Genomic DNA, 16,188 nt, shown 5'->3' with positions numbered 1-16,188 from the left:
CAAACCCTCATCCCTTTCTAGGTTAAACAACGTGTGAAGTTGGCAGAGCTGAGTGATGTGCTGTAATCCTTTTTTAAAGAAAAAACTTTAAATTTTAAGAATGAAATCATATGAAATCAATTAAGATTTGAATCAGAATAGAAGCAGAAAAAATAAACTGGATAAAGGAAGAAAAGGGGAGTTTAGAAAGAAATTATAATAATTAGGAGTTATAGTAATTTTGTACATTTTGCACATAATTTTGTAATTTTCATAAATTCCATAGTTTTGAACAATGTGCTTCACTCCATCTCAATGCTTTTGTTCCACTTACACATACAATAAATGATACTAATTATAAAGATTATTTTTAAATGATTGCTGATGAATCCTTACAGCCTCCTAACTCAAGCTCCATATTACAGTTGTGGCATATTGAAGAACATGATTTTCAATAACAAACAGAGAAATGGAAACTAATCCATTGGGAATTATGTTTTTTGCTTGAGAGGAGGTTAGACATTGAGCTAATTTCTACAGTCTAAGAGCTAGAGGATCACTGTCAACAACAGCAAATAAAGGAAAAGGCTGCAGTTCTTCCTTGCACCTTTTGTATATTTTGACTCAGTGAGGGGTTCATTCTATTTTAGGAGAATAATCATAGGCAAGATTATTTTGCAAATCACAGGGTTGAAAAAAGAAGTTTGTGCTAAGGAATATTTTGCAGCCTGAGAGTTAAAGTTTCTGATGAAAGGATAGAAAATGTATTCAGCCTTTCCAGTTAACCAGGCTAAAGTGAAATTCAAGCTCTTGCTCATGACTGACACAACAGGATATAGCACAAAAATAAGTTTTGTGTTCAACTTCCTGACAAATTCTTGTTTGTTTATTTTTAAAAGATATTCATAGTGCTAAACAAGCAGAAAACAATCTACAGATTTACTGCTACACGTGCCCTGTGGATCTTCAGTCCCTTCCACCCAATACGAAGAAGAGCAATTAAAATTTTGGTACATTCATATCCTTTTATCAGCTTTATTCACTCTTTTTGATTATAAAACCCTACATAATCCTGTGCTTTTGTGTTTTATAGCTCTGAGTTAGTCTGGTCTTTTCTTCACTACAGACAAATTCTAATTATGAATCATCTTAGATATTATTAGTGTTTTGGTGCTCTTGTGATATTTGGAAATAAGTTTTGTGAGTATTTTGCTTATTAAGCCTGATTTTCTACAGATTTGTATTTTGAGCTCTGATATTGATTTCTTGATGTGTCACAAACAAGTATCTCATTCTGAAGCCTTTCCCAGTGAGAAGATTGATAAGATCTCTGTCCTCTTTTTCATCTTCTGCTTACCCAAATGTGGGAATTAAATTCAACTCATGTGCCAAAGCTGATCAACCATTGGCCAATTTTGAGAGAAAGGTTGAGATAGGCAAGCACACACAGGAAAACACATAGAAAAAAACCCATGTAAACTTAGTTTCGCTGGGAAATAAGATTAAAAAAGTGTACATGAGGTATACAAAAGTAAATATTTTCAGGAATTCTGTTGCAGGGAATGCCTTAAGAATACAAAGGTAATATAGATCCCACCTCATATATCAAATTTAGGGGGTGGGAATCACAAGTGTATTGCTCCAGTTTGGCACTGAGGAAGGACACCTGAGCTGTGGCTTCAGACTGAATCAGACCCAGAGTGGAGTCTGTGATGTCCCTGTGTGGATTTTGGATTTCCAGCCATCTCCTGGCTCTGTGGTGTGAGGTAGCTTCAACGGCTTGAGGTTGTCATCACAGCAGTGTGCAGACATCCCTGGAACAGCAATGCCTCTCATCTGGGGCTTTCTCTGTGCAGAATTTGGCTGACATTGACATTTTCATGTGTGGCTCAGCTCCTTCTAACAGCTGGACCATGCCTAGAGCTAAAGCCAGGATTTTTTTTTTTTTTTTTTTTTTGTGAGGATGGAGAGAATGGATAATGGCAAAGATAGATGTCCTTCCCAAACTCCTCTACCCTATGGATTGCCCACATGTCTGGTACAACAAGGCATGAGATCCGGCTCCAGAGTCATGTGCTTGAGCTTTGGTGTCATCACATGAGGTAGCTGCCCAAGATCCCCTTCTCTGGGCCAGCAGGTCCCAGGCAGCACCTGGGAAGCCCCTAGAATTGGCTAAACAAGGGCATCACAATATAAAAACCCCATTAATCTATTAGAGAGCAGCGAAAGGAGGGCTGTGCAGATGGTGAATGGTCTGGAGGGGAAAGCACATGAAGAGTGGCTGAGGGCACTTGGTCTGTTCAGCCTGGGGAAGAGGAGATTAGGGGGAGACTCACTGTGGTCTTCAGCTTCATTGTGAGGCACAGTGGAGGGGCAGACCCTGATCTCTTTGCTTTGGTGACCAGTGACAGGACTTGAGGAAGTAGCTGGAGTCAAGCCAGAGGAGTTTAGGTTGGATATCAGGAAAAGGTTCTTCACCCAGGGGTGGCTGGGCACTGAACAGGCTCCTCAAGAGAGTGGCCACAGCACCAGCCTGAAGCAATGCTCTCCAGCACATGATGTGATGTTTGGGATGTCCTGAAAAGGGCCAGGAGCTGGTCTTGATGATCCTGATGGGTTCCCTCAAACTCAGTATATCTATGATTCTATGGTCTAGAGTTGTTTGAGACTCCTGCAATCACCTTGTCAGATTTCGTGCTGTCCTTTGGAAGAGAAGAGCTTTGCCAGGTCAGAGGTAGGTTTGGGCTCCACCTGTGTGATTTGGGCGAGCATTTAACTTGTATGCCATAAAATGAAACTAAAATTGCATCCTTCCACCCAATCCTAAAGTGGTTAGGGGCCTTTTCCCAGGCTGGAAACGCTTTGAGCAGCAGATCTGTAATCAATACAGAAGTCCCTGAATAACAGCAGTAGTGTTGTCATCTAGCATGGCTCAAAATCACTGAATACCTGTGCATGCTGTTCTTGCATGTGCTTTAAACAAAAAGCCAGATAATATCAGCCAGTGACTGATGCAATATTTAGTTACATTTCTGAATCCATGTCATATTCTTTGCCTTCACTCCCATGCCTTACATTGTTCACCTGGTTTATCATGTGCACCATTATAACTAATTGTGTATTCATGGCTCTGACTGAATCATCTAAGTCTTCATCACCTTCGTGGAACACATATGTTGAGTAAGTATCTGTGGGTATGTATATTTTTGATTTATGTGGTTGTATTGAGTTATTGAGACTTGCCACTTTCACTTGAGATAGTTTGTGGGAGATTTAAAAGGAAAGTTGCTGGTCTTAAGGGGGTTTTTAAATTTAGATTTTATTTGAGGAAGTTTTGTCTTTAAGCCCAATATATACAATAATTTTGATGGTATAGGAGACAGTAAGTGCAGATTCAGTTCTACTGTTGAACTGGCTTCATGTCTGCTGCTCCAGTTTTCCCACTTTGTGAAGTTCCTCAGTAATTATTAGCTCTCTATCAAGATGTATTTCTTATTGTTACTGATGCTGATTTAGCACATGGGAGTTGTCTTTCAAAATTCTGGCTAATTATATTGAAATGCTGAGCTTTGCTCTAATAAATCTGAAGTTCCTCAGTAATTATTAGCTCTCTATCAAGATGTATTTCTTATTGTTACTGATGCTGATTTAGCACATGGCAGTTGCTGTCTTTCAAAATTCTGGCTAATTACATTGAAATGCTGAGTTTTGCTCTAATAAAATGTTCTGTCAGAAGTACTTGGCCTGCAGAGTGCTGTTAGAAAGGAAAGCTTTTATCTTCGGTGCTGCCAACACCTGCAATGTCAAATCACAATAAATCCATGTTTTGCAGTCAGTCTTGAAACATAGAATGCCATGGGTTTGTTTGTTTGGGTTTTTTTAAGAGACTATTTCAGCTGTCACTTTTTCACTTTTGGCAAAAATGCTAGAATATGAATACTGATAATTCTAACACCTAACACAAAGGAGAAGATTCCTAAATACTGAGTATTAAAAACAGGTTTAAAAGTATTTTTTACTATATCATGTTAAATGACATTGAAACAGCTTGGAATGGCAAATGTCATGCAAGCAGGAACAAGACTCTGCATGGTATTAAAACACCAGAAGATGCTGAGGTGCTTCTCTACCTATGAGAGAGTTAAAGGTTGGATGAGAGCTGTATCTGCTGTTGACATCAGCTACCATTCAAATGCATTTCAAGAATAATTTCAGAATATTTCTTTCCAAATACAAAGGGAAGAATTACATCCATATAATTTCTTAGTGCATTTGCTGACTACCGAATGAAAGCCTTTTGAATTCTGCAGGGATATCGCTGCCTCCTTGAAATTATAAGTGCACTCAGTTAAGTCCAGAAGGGCTTTTACTGAGCATTTTCCACTAATAAGAATAATTGCCATCTTAAATTGAAAACCCTCTACTTTTTTATTCCTCTAAGTGTTTTAAATATTCTACACAGAAATGGTTGCTGTGTGCTCAAAGGAAATAACACAACACATCACACGTTCACTAGGCCAGTTGAAACTGGAGGAAGATAGAGATTTGGATCTTTATTTTAGCTAGTAACTGGGAGTCTGGTGTTTCTGAAATTATGGGGTCTCACGTGAAAGAATTGGGAAAAAATTGTGAAATTCCAATAAGTGTGCCATGGGTTGCACATTAATAGCCATGTCCAGGTTGCAGTCAGCTGCTGTCTCTCCAGCTCCATGTGAACCAGATACTGATGGAATACACTGAAATCCAGCAGAAATCTGTTTGTTCTCTCCAGCTTTGTCTCAGTTTGCTGGCCCAGACATTAAATAGTCTGACTGTGCCTCTTCCACTGAGTGCTAACACTGCTCTTTCCCTTTGGCTCTTTTCTCCCCTCCTTAGATTTACTTTCACTGGCATTTACACTTTTGAATCATTGATAAAAATATTGGCAACAGGATTCTGTCTAAATGAATTCACTTTCCTTCGGGATCCCTGGAACTGGTTGGATTTCACCGTTATCGTCATGGCGTAAGTGGGAACAAATAAAATATGGATTACCTGCCTCCTTTCTCTGTGCTAGAAATTCTCATTGCTGTGGTGCAAAAGGCTGTCTGTGGTTTAAAAACCAGCCCATGGCTCCTAATTGCACTTGAAACTATCTAGAACATTGACTTTTCCCCTCCTTTAGCACTCCCTGTATTAGGATAATGTTTTAGTCTTTCAAGAAGGGAACAGAGCTGTGCAGAGCAAGATATTCCCAGTGGTATGTATCTGTGAATGGATGTGTTGAGACTGGTGAAATGTAAGAGCTGGGTGTAAATACAGACTTGCTGACCCCATGAATGAAAGTATAATTTTGCAGTTAGGGTGATGGGTATAGACACCAGGAGAGTGGATTAAAATCCACCTCCATCTCCAAAAATTGTAGTTAAAGCCTGATTTTCTGGTAATTAGCAAGCTTCTATATACTGGTTAAATGCAGCTACAGAAGGGAGATCAAAACAGCTCAGCCAGCCTTTGTAAATTCATAATATTGAGTGGTACCTTTGTATTTTAAATGAATAATGTTTAAAGATGCTCACAGAAAAGCAGCCGTGCACAAGCCAGGAGCCACCTCAGAGGGAAACTCTAACAATGAAGAAATGCATTTCTATTTTATTCAGACAAATCCTTGCTATGTAGCTTTTTAATGCTTAAAATATGCTTGGAAAGATTGACATCCAAGAATGACCACTGAAAGTAATGCCCTGTTAACTGTGTTCAAGCACTTGGTATTTCACATCTGCCCTTCACAGGTATGTGGGAGCATTCAGTGACTTGGGGAGTGTGTCAGTCCTCCGGACTTTCAGGGTTCTCAGGGCTTTGAAAACCATTTCAGTAGTCCCAGGTGAGAAATCTTACTTGCTGAGTACTTTCTCCTACTTACAACTCATTCTTTGATTCATTCAAAAAGGCTTTTGCCTTTTTTTTTTTTCCTGTGTCTTTCACAAGTTGCAGGCACAGCTGAATTTGTGCACACAAAAAGTGTCTCAGTTCATCTGTCCCAGTCAGAATGAATCAAGTGTTAGAAAGAATATTGAACATAGCTTGTTTTTATTGTGCTTTTCAAGATACTTCAGAGTTTATAATGCCAGTTTTACAGAATGTGCTTTTAGCTGATGTGTGTGTTATGGGTCCACAGAAATAATTCTGGATATTCAAAGGACCTTACCACTAATGATTTTACATCATCAGTCCCTGCCAGGAGAGGTTCAGATTGGATATTATCTTCACAAATTACAAGTGCTGGAAGTATCATTGGAATTATGCATGGATAAAGAAAACTAGACTATCTCTGGTTTGTCACCTTTGCATGAATATTTTTCAGAGATTAAAGGAACATCTTAAAATGTAGGGTCAAAGAAAGGAAGAAAAAAATATTTCTCTCATATTAGTCACCCTCACCATAAATATACTTGCATTGCAAATATATTTGCCATATACTATCCTGTAATTCTTATACTTTGGCTTTTATACATTGTTTTATCTCTAATCAAGTATGATATTTGAATCTCAGTTTTTCATCCTGTTTTTCCTTTTTATATTGTCTTTTTAGGGCTCAAGATCATTGTAGGGGCCCTTATCCAGTCTGTTAAGAAGCTTGCTGATGTGATGATCCTGACTGTTTTCTGCCTGAGTGTTTTTGCCCTCATAGGCCTTCAGCTTTTTAAGGGCAATCTCAGGCAAAAGTGTATCAGGAACACTACAGAATTTTGCAATAAAACATGGGAAAGTTATGAAAAGTTTGTTAATGATTCAGGTAAGTTTTTCCTCAATAATTCTTCTTTAGATGATGCCATAGACACCCATGCACACATGTATAACCACTGCTGTGAATTAGGATGTTTTGATTTGTGTTTTGATGAGTAACTACCTGATAATGGCCTTCTGATTGCCAGAGCAGCTCACAGGCATCCAGAAATGCTCTCCTTCCTTTCATTATAAGAAAAAGCACTCCCAAATTTTCCAGTAACATCCAGATCTGTTTCTCTGAATGATATGACAATAACTGAAACATGCATTAGCTCGTTCTCTGTTGTAATTCCCCAAAGTTCACCTTTTACTACAGGCTGAAGAGCCCATGCATCTTCATTTTCCTGCTCAGTGAGAACTGCTCCTCAGCTTAAAACAGAGGAATTTTTTGAAAAGACAAATTACTTACTTCTTGACATCAAATATATCTTATTTTATGTCTTACATTAAGATATCTACAATACATGTTTCATGTTTACACCTTGGCTGAGACTGGTGATGGAACCATGGAGCAGAGATCTGAAAATGCATCGAAGCATTCTCAGAGGAGCAACTGTAAGATGCAGTCCAGAATAGCAAAGCAAACCCTTGTGTTAAAGGAGAAGACTCAATATATGCGAAAAAAACAGACTCAAAATAATCAATGTCTGAGCCAGAAATATGAAGAAAGCTTCATCACTGAAGAAAATCTCTCCCACTGAGCTCAGACACACTGCAGTTGCACAGGGAGAGAAGAATTTTCCCAGGGGAACTCTAGAAATACATGAAAAGTCACCCAGAATTTCTGTTTGTCCACACTCTGTGTTGGAGATTTGTTCAGACAGGATTTCTTCAATAACTTCACAGTCCAGGGGAAAAACGTATAAAAAAGATTTTTGAGCAAAACCTTTTTTTTTTTTTTTTTGGTTCCTACCAGAAGACCACACATAAAAACCAAATAATTTACATGTACAGAATGCTGTAAAAATTGTAATTGAAAGCAAACTTGAACAGGAATCAATCACTGACCAGAACACCATAGCAGAGACCATGGATAAGACAAAGTTGGGCTAAAAATGCTGATTTTCTGTGCTGAAGAACAAGAAGCAAAAGGATCTATATTTAGTATATGCAGAACATTGAAGCTGTACAAAGGCAATGGTATGGAGAAAACATACCTTGAGAAATATAAAATCTGTGCTGCTTCACAACCTTTGTGTTGTTCAAATCCTATGCCAAATGAACAGGAGAGCCCAGACAGGTATAATGCTTGGTAGATGACTTTTTTATAGGATTTAGGATGTACAGCCCTATAAGCTCAGTTTTCTATAAAACTATTTTTATATATTTTTTATGGACTACTTTCTTCCTGATTTCATGGGATGTTCCCATCTCCCACATGGAGAACTATATGTTATTGTGGTTCTCTGAAGTTCAATCACTGAATATTTTTTAAAAAACTTTTTTTCAGTTTGCAGGAGTGGAGCTGAGCAAAATTCCAGTGGAAAGTAGCCCAGATAGGGATTAATTCCTTTCTAGGGTATTTACATGGTATGGCAGAGCTGATATCAAAGGTGTCTCTGAATCATGCTCACTTATCTGATGAGCACAGAAGAGGCTTGAGAAGCACCAGGGAGATGTGAGACCTCCCTTACATCTGGGATAATAAATCCAGACCTTAATGGAGATAATTAGCTATTAGCTAAAGCTTTTACTTTGATTCTGCTGATAACAGAGTAACTAATGCTAAGAGAAATAGGGGAAGAGTTCAGAAAGGGCACAGCTCCAGCAACCTAATGGATAAATCTGCATTTCTCAGCTAGGTGGGGTTAGGCTCAGCAGTGGTGGATATTCACATAACCAAATACTCTTTCTTGCCCCTCAGAACTGGACTTTTTTATTGCTCATTGGAAACAGAACTGGTCTATTCTACTCCTAGCAATGTTTGCACACATTCAGAGGGGTAATTGTTACGGGCCAGAACTCTGCCAGTTTGTGCCAACATTTTAAAATATTGGAAAATATTTTAGCAAATATTGGATTGGTTTAACATTTCAATTAGATGTTAGGGAGAAATTCTTTATTCAGAGAGTGGTGAGGTCCTGGCACAGAGTGCCCAGAAAAGCTGTGGCTGCCCCTGGATCCCTGGAAGTGTCCCAGGCTGGGCTGGATGGGGCTTGGGGCAGCCTGGGACAGTGGAAGGTGTCCCTGCCCATGGCAGGGGTGGAATGAGATGAATTTTACAGTCCCTTCCAACCTGAACCACTCTGGGATTCTGTCTTTGAACCAATGTCTTCCAATTCTTCATTTTCTTTATACAGACGTAGCCAAAGTGATCATAACTATAAGAATTCTGCATTAAAGGAGTGCCTTCAGTCTGAAATTTGTGCATACACATATGCATGCTTATAAATGAGGCCAGGGCATCCTGCAATCTGGTGCACTTAATGTGAGCATGGGAAACCTGTGCACTCACTCTTACAGGTCACTGGTTACTCATCACTACTAATATTAAGTGATAGAGGATTCAGGCTAGAAAGTGCTCTGGGTTTAATTTTTTTCCTTTTTTTTTTTTTTTTTTTTTTTTTTTTTTTAATAGATGACTTTGCTAGGAAAAACGGTACTGTGGACATTTTGCTGTGTGGTCCTGGTGCTGGGTGAGTGACTTAAGATTATCTCTTCCTTGGAAGTTTTCTCTGCCTCAGTGCTCCTGTATTTGCTCAGTCATGTGAGACAAAAGCAGAAAATCCAAGCTTTCCTTGAATGCAGAAACAGGAACACAGAAAACAAAGTATAGCAAACAGTCAGATAATTTAAGTCTTACAGGGAATGAAGTATGAACTTGCAGTTGGCTTATTCAGATCTAATTAGTCTTTTAGACTCTCCTGAAGTGTTGTCTTCCTTTTCTCCACGGATGTATGAGAGAACTGAAAATGTGAAAGGTCTGAGGTATAGCACAGGACAGACACTCCTCTCTCTGAAGGGTCATGAGCATTAAACTGAAAAAACAAAACAGGGATTTCAGAGGGCAGGTTTGGGCAAGGAGGGAGATGTGGCTGCTTTGCATGAGGGGCAGGGGATGAGGATTGGTGATGAGGGGGCTGTCCTGGGATGGTGGTCTACTCCAGCCTGTCTTGTTCCTTTGTTTCTGGATTGTGGGTGCTGCTTTTTCCATCCCTCCTTCCAGACAGTACTACCTGGAGTAGAAAATTTTTTGCACTCTAATGAACTGCAGACCTGAAACATAATCAGAACTCTTACATAAAGCTGAAGTTTTCCTTGAAATCTGCACATTTATAAGAGCTCCACTTTTTGTTATTAATTCTAGGGACTGTCCTCCTGGCTATAAATGCTGTAAAATTGGGCCAAATCCTGATTATGGTTTCACGAGTTTTGATACGTTTGGCTGGGCTTTTCTCTCCTTATTCCGCCTGATGACCCAGGACTACTGGGAGCGTCTGTACCAACAGGTACCAGTTTTGTGCATGGCTCAGAACTGATCTTCATTAGTTGAAGCAGAAAATGTGTAAAGAGAACAAGAAACATCAAATAAAAGCAATAGCTGCAAGTCATCGAGCCCACGTCTTCCCTTCTACCCGTGGCTCCTGAAAAAGGGATGCTGAAGTGCTCCCCAGCCCTTTTGCCCTGCTCTTGGAAAAGAGTCCTAGAAGGGTTCTGTACTGTCCTTCTAAAATGTAAAAATGTAAAAAATCCCATGTTTAATGGGATGTACAATCAATGATTCATCTGTGAGGGTGTTGCTGGATGAACCCTCATTGCTGGCGGCGGGCGCAATCCCAGGAGCGGGTCGGCTGGGAGTGTGGCAGTAACTAAAACAGGGACAGGTACAACAGGAGTGCTCAAAAATCGAAGTTTAATAAAGGAAAATAAAAGATGTGCTAACAATAACTCCACAACAAAAACATAAGCTGTACACTGTAGGAAGCTACTCCAGAAGACCACAAAATGAGGCAAACACAAACTTATATAGAGGGCAGGGAACCAAAGATCAAAGAGAAACAGAAACTATACCTTATATAGAACCCAAGACTAACCAATCAGAAAGCAGGGTTCATAACATCACCTTATATGGAATAACTTAATCTGCATAGCTGCTCCCATAATTCCTTTCTTCTCGCCCTAACTACGGAATGTCCAGAACCTATGGTGTACTCTTCCAGGGCTTGGTCCTGGTAGGCTCACAGGCCTTCCTTCTGCCTGTAACTGCTGAAAAAGGGTTGTTGAAGTGCTTCCCAGCTCTTTCACTCTACTCTTGGAAAAAATTCCTCAAAGGGTTCTCTATTGTCCTTCAAAAATGTAAAAATGCCTCCTCCATTGCCTTCATAGGATTTACAATTTGAGGGTATCCGAGGAGGGAGGAAGACAGGGAAGAATAGCAAAGAAATTTTTAATTCCATTTAAGCTTCCTGAAACATTGTGTCTAGGAAGCTCAGTGCTTTTGAAGAATTTCAGAGACACACTGAAAGCCTACCTGGTGCTTTTTGTGGTAATGCTTATCTCTGGGGTGTGTTGCTTGCAGACCCTCAGAGCTTCTGGGAAGGTGTATGTAGTCTTCTTCATGATGGTCATCTTTCTGGGCTCATTTTATCTAGTCAACTTGATTCTGGCTGTAGTAACAATGGCATACGAGGACCAGAACAAGGCCACCATTGCTGAAACCGAGGCAAAGGAAAGGAAATTTCGGGAAGCTATGGAATTACTGCAGAAGGAGCAAGAGGTATGTAAATTATTCACTTGCAAGTGTTTGTCTCATTGTTCTGGTTTTGGTCAGGTTTAGGATGGAAGGGCAGGTTTAGGTTTGGAGGACACAGTCTCAAGCTGCACCAAGGGAAGTATACGTTGGATATTAGGAAAAAGTTTTTACAGAAAGATTGATAAAGTTCTGGAATGGCTGGCCAGGGAGGGGTGGGGTCACCATCCCTGGGTGGGTTTAACAAAGCCTGGATGTGTCACTGGGGGCCAGGGTTGAGTTGAGCTGTTGGGGCTGGGTTGGACTCAATGATCTTCAAGGTGCCTTCAACCTGGTCATTCTGGGAATTCTGTGGAAGGGACCTTAAAGATCATCTCACTCCAAGCCCCTGCCATGGCCAGGGACACCTTCCACTAGACCAGGTTGCCCAGACCTAAGAAAAAACATTGCTCCCTGTGTATAGCTGTATATAAAAACCACTCATGGAAAGAGGAGCAAGTGATAATTTACTGAAATTAGTGATTCCTGGAGCAGCAGAACCACTCATTGTTCAGCTGTGTATGTTTCCTGTGAAACAATGACTCTTATTCTGGATAAAAAGCATTAAAGGTTGACGTTACTTTAAGAAAATCAGTATTTTTAAATCTGGAAAACATAAAATTCCATCAACCAGCAGCTTCCAAAAGAAAATTTAGCTTTTTTAAAATTAATTTTTATTCTGTTTTGTCATTTGGGCTCCTGAGCAAAGAAACATACAGTAATTCTGCTGCAATAACATCTGAGCCAAAACCTATTGTGGTTGAATGAAAAGCCTCTTGGTAACTTATATAGCATAGGAGCTTCTGGAACAAGATACTCCTGTGTTTTAAAAATATCACTCTAAATTCAGCATGGGAAGAAAAATCATCCATGCTGTGAATATAGTCCCAAGGATCCCCAATGAAAAGAAAGACTTTTATTACAGTTTGGACATTTATTTTGGGGAAAGGAAATATTCTACTGCATTATTTTCAAACTGAGCATTTTTATTGTAAGTAAATTTGCCATATGGAGGAGTAGGAGCTATAATGTGATTATTTTGCCTCTGGCAGGCCCAGTACTTATAATCATATAACACACTGCAAGTAGCAAATTGTTCAGTGCTCCATATGCTGGGGAAGTTCTCTCCTCTTTTAGCATTATCACATATTTGAAGATTTTTAATGAGTTTTGTGAAACACAAATTGTTATCAGGAAATAGTAATATAGAGCACAGAAGTGTTTTCTTTCTGCTTTTTCTCAAAGCACCCAGCAAAATTATCATCCATGTTTGGTTTTTTTAATTTCAGTCATTGGGTATTAAAGGGATTGATATCCTGTCACTTAGCTCCTTTGAAGCCTCTTCTCTGTCACCCAAAGAAATCAAAGAAAGGAGCAATAGGAAAAAGAGAAATAAGTCATTGGGGAGAGAAGAAAATGAAGAAGAAGAAGAACTTCCCAAGTCACAGCTCCCAGACAGTCAACGAAAGTTGGTAATCTATTATCTGAATCTGAGATCCTTACAGCTTTTCTAATTTTAATTTAAAATTAATGACTTGAAAGTATAAACTAAATCCCATTACAAACACAGATCACTCTTAAGTCTTTAAAATAAACAAATGTTGGGATAAAGAAGAATTAGATGAAAAAATTTATTTGAAAAGGAAGTGTTATAAATGAAGGATGAAAGCAAAGTTAAAATAGTTATATAAATTTTCTATAATAAAGAAAAAGAATATATAATAAAGAATACATATCTATAATATATATATAAAGAATATATAATAAAAAGAAGTGAATGACTACTAGAACTTAGCTTTTATACCATCATTCTCTGAAAAATTTCATCCTTAAAATGTAAGTATAAATGTAAGTATAAAATTTCATACTTAAAATGTAAGTACAAAATGTAAGTATTATCTCAAAAATACTTACATAAATACTTACTTTATGAGCTGTACCAGCTATCTCAAAAATAGCTGGTACAGCTCATAAAGTTTTATTATCTGCCGTTGAGAATCTAAACATAATCCTTCCTGGAAAATCTAAATCAAATAAGAGTTTTGGACTTGCAGTGGTCGACAGTAAACGTGACGAAGCTCCAATACTTTACGGCTCCCCCAGATTTTCTCTGTGATGTTACTCTGCTCTCTCTGTCTTGCTTTTCCTGGGCTTCCAGTCTCTCCTGGGCCTGGTGTACGGCCCCAGCTCCAGCCAGGCCAAGCGCCGGCTGAGCCACGGGAGCGTCTTCAACTTCCAAACGCCCGCGGTGGAGGTGGCCTCCAGAGTGGATCTCGGCGACGAGGACACCCCGGGAGCCGGGGGACACAAACCCCGCTGCCGGTCCTTGTCGGGGGCGCAGATGGGACGACGGCCCAGCCTGCAAAGCCAACGGGGCCACAGCTCGCACCCCGCCACCCCGAACTGTGCGCGGAGCAGCAAGGGGGGCAACCTGGACGACCACCTCGGGCTGGGTTCGGGGCTGGGAGGAGGGAGCAGCAGGGTGCACAGCCAAGATCCTGTGTCCTCTGAAGGAGCCGTGCTTCCACCAGTCATGGAAGATGCAGGAAAGGGGAACCTGGTGAGGAAAAATATAATATTTTAAATATATGTTTTATATGATGCTTTATCGATCAGTGGCAGGGTTGGGGTTTTTTGTTGTTTTAAGGGTTTCACCTTGATGGCAAACAGTGATGTGAACTCAAGCATGCTGATGTGGGAATTTTTCAGTTGTCTGTAGAAACCGGTTTTTAATTAGTCTGATGCTTCCTGAAAATTAGATTTTGGCCTTCCTGTTTTAAACCTTGTTTCTGCTATTCATTAATTGTACTAACATAGTTTGAAAGATTCCTAGTGCTGAAATTACAAGTCACCCTTTTCATCCCAAATGCTGCTCAGGGGTGTAATTTTGAATAATACCCATGATTTTTAGATTTTTCTTTTGTTCATAGCCCCTTTAGCATCATGCAGCAGCTTTGACTGTAAGTTCCCAAATTTCCCCTATTTATCCTTCACTTCTCTCCTCTTCCATTAGTTTCTTGAATAATTCCTAGGCCTATTTCCCCTCATACACTCATTTCCAAGGCTGTGCTTGCCCCATGTCACATGCTTGCAGGATCCATTCATTGCAGCCCCATAAGAGAGTAGGACCTTCAATCTCACCACCTATTACATCTTGTAAAAATGTACATTTATTTGGCTGCCTGTCATTGTTCCTATTAACTCTCACAGTTACCCATCATCACGTCCTGGTTCATTTCACCCCTGTGGTATCTCCCTAATCGTGTTTACTTCTCTGAACAGCCAGCTGTGCATGATGAGAGCAGCATGATGCATTTACCTCCTCATCTGTCAGTGGAGTACTTTAACGAGGCTCTTCAGAGACAAAGGGCAGCAAGTGTAGTCAGCATAATTACCAGTGTCTTGGAGGGTAAGTGGTTCCTCATTAAGTTTATTTCAACCCTAAAGTAATGCTGCCATGAAAGGAAAAAACATATTTCTTAAAGGTTAGCAGAGATTTGTGGGTGAGTAGTTAGGAATTTCATTGTTAATTTGGACTTCTTTTACAAAAACAGGTGTTACACAGTCTCTGTACTGGAACACGTTCTTTGCCTATTGTAAAAGCTCATTTTTTAGGACAGAGAGTGAAGGGGGTTGGGGTGAGACTGGATGGAAGATATTTCTGATCATCTGACCTGCAGGACTGGGACACTTTTCTTCTGATTTCTCTTGTGTCAGTGATAGAATTCAGAGGATTCACAGGCATGCAGAATTCAACAATTAATAAGATTATGCAACTAAAATTAGTTGTGGCAATTTTTGTATATTGAATAATTTTAATTTACCTTCCCAAGGGAATTTTTGGTGGGAGTTAATCAGTGACAGTTATTTTGATGGCTGATAGATTTGTTGCAGATCTTGCTGAAAAATTTCAATCCAAGTTATTCAGGATGAGGAACTTTTGCTTTCTTTTGGCCCATTTGAGAAGCTCTGCCACCAGTTCCTGGACCACAAGTATGGGATTGAACAGGGGGGTACCTGTGGCAGGAAGGTCCCTTTTCTCAATTTTTTAAAATATTTTTTTCCTGGGAGAATCATGGTTGCAACACATCCAGTTGAGCTTTGCATTGCGGTGTAATTCATCAAAGATCTGGGTTTTGTTGCACAGTTTCAGCTGTGAACTGGGGGGGAACAGGACTTGTAGCTCTAGTGGAAGACAAGAGCTAGACCTGGAGTGAGGACTGAGTCAAAGTGATCACTCTGGAATAAGTGGTGTGGGGTACAGATGTAGGTATTGAGCCCAGGGGAGAAGAAATGAAAATTAAACAGAGGGAAGAAATAAGGGTAGGTCCAATTAAGAAAAGGATATGAGTCAGACCAAGCTCATCTATTTCTGAAAAGCTTCCAGGTCCCTGAAAACCAGATGAGTAATTCTTACTTTTCTTGTATTTAAAGCCAGTTCCAGTTAGTCAATGAATTTGCACAGGACTTAAGCTGGGTCAAAAGTATTTTGAAGCGCTAATTAATTATTAATGGTGAAGAAAGAAAAGCTATGAGATTTAGATTTGATTAAAAAGATGAAAATGACAAAGACAAAACGGCTTCTGTCCCAAGTTCTACTTGAGGAAAATGGAGATGTGTTCAACTTGCATCAGCTGGGGAATGGTGGGTGTGACCTTTCCCATAGGAAAGACCAAAGGCCAAATTTCAGGAAATTTCGATTTGCCAGAGTC

General features: G+C 39.7%; 1 protein-coding gene across 1 annotated transcript in view; it reads left to right on the top strand.

Annotated features, from left to right (window-relative positions):
• LOC121338003 (sodium channel protein type 5 subunit alpha-like) overlaps positions 1–16,188 on the top strand; it is a 33,688-nt gene that overhangs the window by 371 nt on the left and 17,129 nt on the right. Inside the window, exons 2-12 of the mRNA XM_041408533.1 lie at positions 879–997; positions 3,055–3,159; positions 4,855–4,983; positions 5,751–5,842; positions 6,551–6,754; positions 9,326–9,383; positions 10,055–10,196; positions 11,267–11,464; positions 12,766–12,948; positions 13,635–14,036; positions 14,759–14,885. Coding sequence (XP_041264467.1) covers positions 879–997; positions 3,055–3,159; positions 4,855–4,983; positions 5,751–5,842; positions 6,551–6,754; positions 9,326–9,383; positions 10,055–10,196; positions 11,267–11,464; positions 12,766–12,948; positions 13,635–14,036; positions 14,759–14,885 — 1,759 coding nt within the window. The remainder of the gene's footprint in view (positions 1–878; positions 998–3,054; positions 3,160–4,854; positions 4,984–5,750; positions 5,843–6,550; positions 6,755–9,325; positions 9,384–10,054; positions 10,197–11,266; positions 11,465–12,765; positions 12,949–13,634; positions 14,037–14,758; positions 14,886–16,188) is intronic.

This window comes from Onychostruthus taczanowskii, unplaced genomic scaffold, assembly GCF_017590055.1.
Source record: "Onychostruthus taczanowskii isolate IOZ18803 unplaced genomic scaffold, ASM1759005v1 scaffold3, whole genome shotgun sequence".
Taxonomy (NCBI): Eukaryota; Metazoa; Chordata; class Aves; order Passeriformes; family Passeridae; genus Onychostruthus; species Onychostruthus taczanowskii.
Note: the sequence above shows the minus strand (reverse complement) of the source record. Positions and strands in the feature narration are given on the sequence as shown.